This window comes from Pseudorca crassidens, chromosome 1, assembly GCF_039906515.1.
Source record: "Pseudorca crassidens isolate mPseCra1 chromosome 1, mPseCra1.hap1, whole genome shotgun sequence".
Taxonomy (NCBI): domain Eukaryota; kingdom Metazoa; phylum Chordata; class Mammalia; order Artiodactyla; family Delphinidae; genus Pseudorca; species Pseudorca crassidens.
Window position 1 is genome coordinate 144555309 of NC_090296.1, and position 12102 is coordinate 144567410.

General features: G+C 37.9%; 1 protein-coding gene and 1 pseudogene across 7 annotated transcripts in view; both read left to right on the forward strand.

Moving 5' to 3' along the window:
* The window catches only part of FANCI (FA complementation group I), a 76800-nt gene that overhangs the window by 41726 nt on the left and 22972 nt on the right, over positions 1-12102 (forward strand). For all 7 annotated transcript variants that reach the window (XM_067696471.1, XM_067696493.1, XM_067696503.1 and 4 more), the window contains 3 exons: positions 1065-1179; positions 2721-2843; positions 8777-8845. In XM_067696471.1, the coding sequence (XP_067552572.1) occupies positions 1065-1179; positions 2721-2843; positions 8777-8845 (307 nt within the window). The remainder of the gene's footprint in view (positions 1-1064; positions 1180-2720; positions 2844-8776; positions 8846-12102) is intronic.
* LOC137202301 (YEATS domain-containing protein 4-like) lies at positions 6107-8743 on the forward strand (annotated as a pseudogene).

Below are 12102 nucleotides of genomic sequence, written 5' to 3' on the forward strand. Positions count from 1 at the left end.
CCCATGAGATCTGAGGAAGTGATGCTTTCTAATGTTACTTAGAGTCCTCTCTGCAGTCATCTCTAGTACAACCTATTCACAGCAGTCATGCAAATTCCTAACCCAAACTTAGAGATAATACCATCTCCTAAAGATACTATGAGATGGGTAATATGTGGGAAGCATTTGTTACTTTAAGGATAAGATACCAAATTAATACCACATTGGCCATATTATAATACACTCATGGATATTCAGAGGAGCAACTAGTAAGTAGCCATATGCTGTTTATCCCTATTCTAGAATTGACAGTTTGTTGTTACTCCTTACCCAAAAGCATGTCTGATAGGCCAAGGTTGTATATTGTAGCATCTATAACATGCATTAATCATTGAGCCTCAGTGAGATGAGTGTATCATTTTTCTGGATGGAGGGTTTATAAGGCACCAAGCACTGCACTCCTCTATGAAGAAAGGAAGTGCTCCTTTAAACTCAGAGAAAATCAGCAATTTCCTTTGCTATATTTAGTACTTACATTTGAGTTATCAACCCATTGTACAGCCTTTCAGCACTCTTGTTCTCATTTCCCTCATAGACTTGTCAGCAGGATAGAAGAAAGTATAGATAGTGCCAGAGGTTAAGTAGATAATGCAAAATTCAGCTGAATTCCTATACTACTAATTGCTGTGAACAGCCGATGCCTTTTTTTTTTTTTTTTTTTTTTTTGCGGTACGCGGGCCTCTCACTGTTGTGGTCTCTCCCGTTGTGGAGCACAGGCTCCGGACGCGCAGGCTCAGCGCCCATGGCTCACGGGCCCAGCCGCTCCATGGCATGTGGGATCTTCCCAGACCAGGGCACGAACCCGTGTCCCCTGCATCGGCAGGCAGACTCTCAACCACTGCGCCACCAGGGAAGCCCCAATGCCTTATTTTGAGTATATAAATTCAATTTATTTTGCTCTGTGCTTCATTGTTTATACATATTCCTTTCCTGTACAGAAGTAACTGAATTTTTCTGACCCAGAAGCCTATTCCTGTGAAATCAGTACTGTTTGGTAACTTCTTCTCTGTCTATTCCTGAGCTAGGCAGCTTGATGCCCGAAAATCTGCAGTTGCTGGGTTTTTGCTGCTCCTGAAGAACTTTAAAGTTTTAGGCAGCTTGTCGTCTTCTCAGTGCAGTCAGTCTATTGGAATTAGCCAGGTAAGGATTTTTTTTCACACCAGCTTATAGTGTGTGCACTGATGCAGGAGCTGATGATGTGCAGACTCTTTTCTTTTACTCCTTTTCTGGTTGTACAAATGATCCTGAAACTGAGAGTCTGATGATGATGATGATATCAGCCAACACTTTTTAATGGAAAATTTGCTGTGTGTTAACTGTGCTTTTCAATATGGTAGTCCCTAGCCTCAAGGTGGCTGTTGAACTGAATATTGATTGAAATGTCGCTAGTTCAAATTGAGTGTTGCTCTGTGTGTAAAACACACACTGGATTTTGAAGACTCTGTGTGAGATAAAAGAATGTAAACTATCTCATTAATAATTTTTAATTTTGATTATGTGTTGAGATAATATTTTGGCTGTGTTGGGTTAAATAAAATATTAAAATTAATTTCACCAGTTTTTTTACTTTTTTGATTTGACTACTAGAAAATTTAATATTATATATGTGGCTTGCATTTGTGATTTGTATTGTGTTTCTACTGGACAGCACTGTGCTAGACTCTATGCTAAGTGCTTTACATTTATTTTCTCATTTAATCTTCACAGCAATTCTCTGAGGCTAAATACTGTTATTGTCCCCAGTTTTAATAGTTTATTTACTTTGTACATCTATTAAAACCTGTAACCTGAGAAAACAAAACATTTTACAGTAACGTGATAATCTAGGTTTTGCAGCAATAAAATTGTCTTTGTCATTTAAATTCAGTAATATACGATTTATAATAAGAGACGTATCTGTTTACTAGTTTCATTAAGAATCCTTTATTGCTCTGGTATAACTATACAAAACTTTTGTTTATAACATATGGCATAGATTAAATATTAGGAACACTGGGTATCATTTATGTATTGTTATTATCCCCAATTTAAGGGTAAGAAAACTGAGACTGAGAGAGGTTAAATAACTTGCCCAAGGTGATATGGCCAGTAATGGGTAGAACTGGGATTTGACCTCAGTCAGTATTAACTTCCTCACTAAGATGCCTGAAGTGAGGATTAGGAGTTCTTGGTCTATAATGGCTGAATTTATTATATGACTCAAACAAGCAGTGTTATTCTTTGTCAAGTCCATATCTGAAGAAAATAACTACCTACCCCTAAACATCTCAGGAGTTCACGGAACCAAAAATAGCTCAATTCTTCTAGCTATTGAAGACATGTAAGGAAGTCTTTTAGACCTTTTATGTAAAATCAAGTTTATTATGACTACTGAATTCTAGAAGCATGAAATAATCTGTGTGCCTTCCTAAGCAGGTGACATTGCCAAGGAAAATCTTAAGGAATAAGGAAGAGTTAATTTTTTTAAGTGCTTGAAAATTCTCTTAGTCCAAACTAGAATAAGAGTGATAACTTATCATGGCCTAATAATGATTATAATATCTGCCTCAGTCCTGGGTTTTGGCATATGGGGAAAGCTAAATGTAAGGTTCTTTGACCAAGTACATCAGCTCATTTTACCCCCTTAATAGAAACTACTTACTCTAGTAAGATAGACATGAACTGGCCTCTCTTCTTTTCAGGTCCATGTGGATGTCCATAGCCGTTACAATTCTGTCGCCAATGAAACCTTTTGCCTTGAGATCATGGATAGTTTGAGGAGATGCTTAGGCCAGCAGGCTGATGTTCGACTCATGCTTTATGAGGTAAATCAGCAGAGTGAAGAGATGTAGTACTTCCCTCCCCAACTCCGCTAATAATCCTTTTAATTTTAATAATTTTTTTTCTGATTATCAAAGTACAGTAAATATGCTCTTATTTAATGCAGTTAGGACCAGTAGTTAGTGATGATTAGCCAAAAAGTCGTTTAAGGTGAGGAATCATAAAGAATAGTTAAAACACCTTAAATGTTTTATTTTAATTCGAAATATTTAAATGTACTGTTAATTTACCAGTCTTTTGCTTTAAGGCCAAGTCCTTTTGGTTTTGAGTATGAGTCTGCCATTTGGAACTTCCTGTCTCTCAAACAAACCATAACTTTAATGTATTGCCTATAATTTCAAGTTTTTGCTTATGTAAAGTAGGATAAAAACTTTAAAACACTTCAGATACAGTCTTAGTATAGAAATCTTCTAGATATGTTCAGTTTTTCCCCTAAGTTTTTAGAATTGTCTTACCCCTAATTCATCAGAAATTGGTTTTAGAGATTTACTTTTATTAAGTCTTTCCAAAACATTCAACTTAGTTTCTATGCAAACAAATTCTCGTTTTTTTGTTGTTGTTGTTTTTGGCCATGCCACATGGCTTGTGGGATCTTAGTTCCCTGACCAGGGATTGAACCTGTGCCCTCGGCAGTGAAAGTGCAGAGTCCCAACCACTGGACGGCCAGGGAATTCCCAGAAACAACTTCTTTTTCATTTTGCACTTGGTTTCCAACAGTTTACAGAATGTCTGATTAGATCACATAATTAACAATGATGGTACAATTAGCAAAAACTGAGAGAACAAGTATTACTACTGACTTGTGATTAGGATATAATTCAGCCAGTGGGAACAAAAGTTTGCAGTCGTGAGGGATTGCACTATGATTGCTAGCATTTAGTATGCTGTGTACTTCAGCATACATATTTCATAGGATGGAGAGCATTAGATGATCTAGCAAGTAGATTAAGTGGAAGTCATTTCAGAGAACAGCTATTGTAATACTTTTATTTGCCCTTTTTTTTTTTTTTTTTACTAAATTTATTTGTGGCTGCATTAGGTCTTCGTTGCACGCGGGCTTTCTTTAGTTTTGTCGAGCAGAGGCTACTCTTCCTTGTGGTTTGCGGGCTTCTCATTGTGGTGGCTTCTCTTGTTGTGGAGCACAGACTCTAGGCACGCGGGCTTCAGTAGTTGCAGCATGTGGGCTCAGTAGTTGTGGCTCATAGGCTCTAGAACACAGGCTCAGTAGTTGTGGCGCTCAGGCTTAGTTGCTCTGCGGCATGTGGGATCTTCCGAGACCAGGGCTTGAACCCGAGTCCCCTGCATTGGCAGGCGGATTCTTAACCACTGAGCCACCAGGGAAGCCCCTATTTGCCCTTTTTAAAATAACATTTATTGAGCTACAGTGGTTGCAAGGCACTGTACCAGACATCGGATTTTTCAGGTTTATTGTAGAAAATATAGAAAATACAGGATTTTTTTTTTTTTTTTTTTTTTTTTGCTGTATGCAGGCCTCTCACTGTTGTGGCCTCTCCAGTTGCGGAGCACAGGCTCCGGAAGCGCAGGCTCAGCGGCCATGGCTCATGGGCCCAGCCGCTCCGCGGCATGTGGGATCTTCCCGGACCAGGGCATGAACCCATGTCCCCTGCATCGGCAGGCGGACTCTCAACCACTGCGCCACCAGGGAAGCCCCAGGAAAATATTTTTAAAAATATTATTACTAATCCCAGCACTCATATATGTATATTTATACAAAATTGGAATCATAAGATTTATCTAGCTTTTATCTCTTAATATTATGTTGTAATATGTATTTTCCTATTTCATGAAATGTTCTTTGACACATAATTTTTAATGCTAAAAAGTGTTCTTTGTGTATACAGTGATTTATTTAACTGTCCTGGGTCATTTCTGTTGTTTCCAGTTTTTCACCATGAGTGTTGTTGTACCTGAATATTTGACCACATTGCTGGGTTAAAGATTAGAACATTTTAAAGTGTACTGGCATACTCTGGCAAGCATTGAATTTTTATAATAATTAAAAATATCTTTGTTCAACATTCATTTGTGGTAAAACTCTCAGACGCTCTTAGCAAACTAAGATTAGAGGGGAATTCCTCAACCTGATAAAGGGTGTCTATGAATCCTACATCTGATATAAATAGTGAGACACTTAATGTGTTTCCCCTTCGATCAGGAACAAGGATATTTGTCCTCAAAATTTTTATTCTGCATTAAAGTGAAGGTCTGATCCAATGCAGCAAGGCAAGAAAAAGAAATAAAGGCACACAGATTTGAAAGGATGAAGTAAAGCTGTGTTGTTCACTTAGTGTACATAGACAATACCAAAAAGTCTGCGAAAAATGAGTTTAGTAAGGTCGTATGCAAGATCAGTAACCATGCAAAAATCAATTATAGTTCTATTTTCTAGCAATGAACAGTTTGAAATTGAAAGAAAGCAATATTTATAGTAGATAAAAAAAATACTTAAGGATAGATTCAACAAAATATGCACAAGATATGTACACTTGAAGACCTCAAAATAGCTGAGAGACATTAAAGAAGAATTAAATAAATGGGGAGATATGCAATGTTCACAGATGAGAATGCTTAATATTGTTAATGTTTTTAAGTCTCAGAAATATGTGTAGATTCAATGAAATCCCAGGCTCTTTTTGTAGAAATTAAGAAGTTGATTGTAAAATTTATGTGGGGCTTCCCTGGTGGCGCAGTGGTTAAGAATCCTCCTGCCAATGCAGGGGACACAGGTTCGAGCCCTGGTCCGGGAAGATCCCACATGCTGCGGAGCAACTAAGCCCGTGCGCCACAACTACTGAGCCTGTGCTCTAGAGCCTGTGCTCCCAACAAGAGAAGCCACTGCAATGAGAAGACCGTGCACTGCAACGAAGAGTAGCCCCCGCTCTCTGCAACTAGAGAAAGCCCCGTGCACAGCAACGAAGACCCAATGCAGCCAAAAATAAATAAATACATTTTAAAATGTATATAATAATAATAAAATTAATGTGGAGTGTAAACCACCTAAAATGAACAAAACAACTGAACAAGTATAAAGTTGGTCAGTTAAGGTTTTTCTTTTTTTTTTTAATTAATGTATTTATTTTTTGGCTGTGTTGGGTCTTCATTGCTATGCACAGGCTTTCTCTTGTTACAGTGAGTTGGGGCTACTCTTCGTTGCGGTGCAGGGGCTTCTCACTGCAGTGGCTTCTCTTGTTGTGGAGCACGGGGTCTAGGTAGACTTCAGTAGTTGTGCCACACGGGCTTAGTTGCTCCGTGACATGTGGGATCTTCCCTCACCAGGGCTCGAACCTGTGTCCCCTGCATTGGCAGGCGGATTCTTAACCACTGCACCACCAGCGAAGTCCCTGGTCAGTGGAGTTTTCACGGAAATCCCAAGTAATTCAGTGGAGAGAGGATGGTCTTTTCAACAAACGGTGCTGGAACAATTGTTTGTTGTATTGGGGGTCCCCAAAACCACCTCTGTGTTTAAAGATTCCTTTAGAAGGACTGATAAAACTGAGCGTAAATTTGTTCTCATGGCTGAGATTTAGAGTTAAAGGATAGAAAGCAAAAAACAGCAGAGGCGAGAGGCAAATAGGGTGAAGTCCACAGGAGACCAGGTGCAAGCTTCTAAGAGTCCGCTCCAAGTGAGATTGCACAGGATGCACTTAATTCTTCCAGCAAATGAGTTGTGATAACGTATGCAAAGCATATTCAAATAAGTTGTGATAACATATGCAAAGCGTATTCTACTAGGGAAGCTTATTAGAGAGCACTCAAGGCTTTTTATTGGCAGCTGGTCACATAGGCACCCTTACTTAGCACGTACCAAAATTCCTAACTCCCAGAGGGAAATCAGGTTTTCAGCATAAACTATATTGTTTGTACAAACAGTTTAGGCACAGTAAGCTTCTCATTGTTTAGGGAGTTTTATATCAGTATAGGAAAAAACTGTTTACCAGCCAAATTCCCAGCCACCAGCCAAGGGCCAACCTTGGAAGCAGACCTTTCTAAGGATAGCAGTCTCAGACCACTGTGTTAATGATAACTCTTTTCTGCACAGTCATCCATATTCAAAAAAAAAAAAATCGCAATCTTATCTACCTCCAAATTTTAAAAATTACCTTGTAGCCGCCACCTTTCCCGTCTTGCGTGGGGCTGAATGGGCTTCCGTGACGCCCTCTGCCGTGAGGCGTTGGTGATTCCTCAGCACCCTGAGCACTGCTGACTCGTCTTCCTTCGGCCAGAAACCCTCCTCCTTGGGCCTGCGCGGGAGGAGCACAGCGGCGAGTCCGCTGGCCCCAGTCTCTTTCCCTGGCAGCGGCGGCTTCTTCCGTAGGACAGTATGTTCAAGAGAATGGCCGAATTTGAACCTGACTCCGGCGGGAGAGTGAAGGGGGTTACTGTCGTTAAACCAATAGTCTATGGTAATGTTGCCCCATATTTTGGGAAAAAAAGAGAAGAGGATGGGCACACCCATCAGTGGACAGTATATGTAAAACCATACAGAAATGAGGATATGTCAGCATATGTGAAGAAAATCCAATTTAAGTTATATGAAAGCTATGGCAATCCTTTAAGAGTTGTTACTAAGCCTCCATCTGAAATTACTGAAACAGGTTGGGGTGAATTCGAAATAATCATCAAAATATTTTTCATTGATCCTAATGGAAGACCTGTAACCCCGTATCGTTTATTAAAGCTATTTCAGGGGCTTCCCTGGTGGCGCAGTGGTTAAGAATCTGCCTGCCAATGCAGAGGACATGGGTTCGAGCCCTGGTCTAGGAAGATCCCACATGCCACAGAGCAGCTAAGCCCGTGAGCCACAACTACTGAACCTGCACGTGTAGAGCCTGTGCTGCACAAGAGAAGACACGACAATGAGAAGCCCGCGCACCGCGATGAAGAGTAGCCCCCGCTCGCCGCAATGAGAGAAAGCCTGCGCACAGAAACGAAGACCCAACACAGCCAAAAATAAATAAATTAAAAAAAAAAAAAAAAAAGCTATTTCAATCAGACACCAGTGCAATGCTGGGAAAAAAGACAGTGGTTTCAGAGTTCTATGATGAAATGATATTTCAAGACCCAACAGCAGTGATGCTATAATTATTAACAACAACATCTCGTCAGCTTACCTTAGGAGCCTATAAGCATGAAACAGAATTTGCAGAACTTGAAGTGAAAACCAGAGAAAAATTAGAAGCTGTGGGGAAAAAAAACAAACTTTGAAATTGCAGAGCTTAAAGAGATTAAAAGCAAGTCATGAAACTATAAATTGTTTAAAAAATGAAATCAGGAAACTCAAAGAAGATGATCAGACAAAAGAAATATAAACGGTTCTGAAGAGAACTCGTAAGTGAAACTAAAAATAAGGTGGAGTTTAAAGGCGAGATGGACTACAAATACTGCGATGTTTCTTAGAGGAACTGCACATATAGTTGTCAGCCATAGATTTCTCAGCAATGGGGTCAAAGTATTTGTACTTTACAAGCAATCTTTAATGTGAAATATATCTGTATAATGCTGTATAGGCATTTTATGAACCCATTTCGGGGTAGTTCTGTGATACTAAGCACAATTTTAAAACATTTTTACTGCATTGTATGTATAACTTACCCTTTGGACAGACATCAAAATTTCATTATAAAGTATAACTTGTACAAATTTTGTACTTCCCTAGTAGTTAAATTCATGGTAAAATTAATGTGTATATTTAATTTCTTAAGTTCTTACCTGCCCCAGTCCCAACTCTTTTGTATCTGATGTGCCCAGTAAGCAAGCACTCAGTAAATGTAGTTTACAGATGCTGGGGAAAAAAAAAAAATTACCTTGTAATGGATCATAGACCTAAATCTGTTAGGATATTGTTGTTCATTTATTCATCAAAGAGCTTATTTGTCCTCTGTTTGATTCCTTTTAGGGGTTCTATGATGTCCTTCGAAGAAATTCTCAGCTGGCTAATTCAATCATGCAAACTCTGCTCTCACAGGTAAAATGTATTTTTATGGATATAAAGGAACAGATACTAAGGCAATTAAGAGGCGATTGACATTCTTCATAATTTTCAAAATATGAAATAGTTCCCAACTAGTGCAGTGGTGCATTGTGACCATGCCTGAGGTATGTGATGCTATTTCATGTTATTTTATTTTAATCACCACTTATTGCCATTATCTGACAGTTATCCCTCTCAGTTAACAGTCTGCATCCTAAGTTAGAAGGACGTTCTGAAGAACCATTTGTACAGAGGCCATCAGCAGCTTTATTTGTTATGTTTATTTCTGAAAGAAGACAAAGAGAGATTTGGAGAAAATATAGCACAATATTGACATTTGTTAAATCTGAGTGACATATTAATGAATGTCTATTAGGTTATTTTCTGTATTTCTCAGTTTTAAAAAAAGCTTTAAATTATGAAATATTTCAGAGGATTATCAAGATGAGAAGAATTCAACTGGAGAATATCTGCTGTAAATAAGACCTTTTACTCAACGTTTATTCATTAAGAATTTATTTGAATGTTTTTTTAATAACAGTTTAATAGCAGTTTTGTGGTGATATAATTCACATACCATGCAATTCACCCATTTAAAAAAATATAACTCATATATTTGCAGAGTTGTGCAACCATCACCATAATCAATTTGAGAACATTTTATCACCTCAGGAAAAAAAACCCTGCGCCATTTAGCTACCACCCTCTAATTCTCCCATCCTTCCCCCAACCTCCTACCCCTAAGCAATCACTTATCTTCTTTCTGTCTCTGTAGATTTGCCCATTCTGGACATTTCATGTAAATGGAATCATACAGTGTATGGTCTTTTGTGACTGACTTCTTTCACTTAACCTGATGTTTTCAGGGGTCATCCATGTTGTAGCATGTATCAGTGCTTCATTCCTTTTTATGGCTAAATAATATTTCATTACATGAATCTTTTTATATATTGAGAGAGTTCAAGATACTGTTATGTACTAATAGTGATAACAACAGTACCTAACGTTTAGCACTTATAGAAGGCCAAGCAGTTTATGAAGCATTATATGGTGGATGATCTCATTTAGTCCTCACAAAACCCTGTGAAATAAAAACTGTTATCTCCATTTTACAGATTTATATTTTAAGGGTCTGAGAGGTTAAGTAATTTAATTTGCCCAAGGTCACACAGTTAATTAGTGGCAGAGCTGGGATTTGAACTCAGATCGTGTAGCTCAAGAGTCCAAGCATGTTATTCTCCTATTTGGAGTTGATTAAGCTTTTTGGATCTCTAAGTTGATGCTTGTCACCAAATTTGAGAAATGTCCACTGATTATTTCATCAAATATTTTTTTCTATTCCCTTTTTCTCTCCTTTCCTTCTGCGACTTCATTGGTATGTATGTTGGAATGCCTGATATTATTCCACACATCTCTGAGACTTGTCCCATTTTTCCTCAATATTTTTACACTGTTTTCTTCAGATTTGATATTTTCTCATAATCTGTCTTCAAGTTTACTTTCTCCTCTGCCATTTCAGATCTGTTGTTTTACTCTTGAATGTATGTTGAATTTTATCAAATACATTTTTGTATCTATTGAGATGACCGTTATGATTTTACTCCTTTAACCTATTACTGTGATGAATTATATTATTTAATCTTTTAAAGCAACATGGTGGGGGGACTTCCCTGGCAGTCCAGTGGTTAAGACTCCGCACTTCCAACTGCAGGGGGCGTGGATTCCATCCCTGGTCATCAGGGAGCTAAGATCCTGCCTGCCGTGTGGCACGGCCAAAAAAAAAAAAAAAAAATTGCATTCCTGGGATGAACTCAAATTGATGATGATATATTACCTTTTTTATACACTACTGGGTTTGGTATTCATTTAAGACTTTTACATATATGTTTATAAGAGGGAATGGCCTGTAATTTTCATTTCTTATACTGAACTTCCTTGGTTTAGTATGAGCTTATTAATAAAATGATTTAGGGATGTTCCCTCTTTGTCTAGTTTATGTAAAATTTGAAATTGTCTCTATTTCCTTTTTTTCCCTTAACTTTTTTCAAAGTTATATGTTATCTTTCTTTAAACTTTCAGCTAGATTTTTGGCTTTTGATTTTTCGGACTACACAGGTAGTGTGAATGCTACCCCATCTACGTTTGGAGACTGGCTTGTGGTTAGAAAGTCCCAGGAGAGACATTTTTCCCCCTTCACCTAAAGTCAGGGGTCAGTTAAGCAGATACATATCCCTCTACCATCCTCCTCCATATGCTGGATTTATTTTTTAGGTTTATCCACTAAGAATATCTCCTGAGAATTCGAGCTTTATGTGAAGGTTTCTGATCCAACCTCCACCGCATGAGGACCCTAGGCTTTGTCTTTAATTTCATGATTCCTTTTTACTTTCCTTTTCCTTTCCTCTTAGCTATCTATTTAATAAATATGTCTATATAAAATTTTTAATGCAGTATTATTTACTGTTCTTTACCATGAGGATTTCTCTAAACCCTAGTCCACCATTTTGCTATAAATGGAACTGCTCTTTCTCTCCCTCTCCCTCTCCGTCCTTTTTATGCCATTGCTTTGTGATAATTCTGCTAACGAAGCTCCATTTGAAAGTACGGTCTCAGATATGGAGAAATTATTGGGAGGTCCTATACTATTCATCGAAAGCTTTTCAGTGGGCCTTGGACCTGATCCTATATAAAATTTGTATCCTGGTATACTGTATCTATCAAACTGTAATGATCAGTCCATCTACATTTGCACATTTAACATCGCAAATGATGACTGAAGGCATAGACCAGTGCTTCCCAACTTAGGTTAGTATGTGGACCTGTAAAATTCTACAGACTCCAAAAGTTAAAAAAAAATGATAACCTTTTTTTTAATGGAAGTATAGTTGATTTACAATGTTGTATTAGTTTCTGGTGTACAGCAAAGTGATTCAGTTATATATATATTCTTTTTCATATTCTTTTCCATTATGATTTAGTACAGGATGTTCAGTATAGTTCCCTGTGCTATACTGTAGGATCTTGTTGTTTATGTATCTTATATACAGTAGTTGGTATTTGCTAATCCCAAAGTCATAATTTATACTGCCTCTTTTCCCTTTGGTAGCCATAAGTTTGTTTTCTGTGTCTTTCTGTGTTTTCTGTGTCTGTGAGTCTATTTGTTTTGTAAGTAAATTCATTTGTCTCGTATTTTAGATTCCATATGTAAGTGATATCATATAGTATTTGTCTTTCTCAGTCTGACTTAGTAT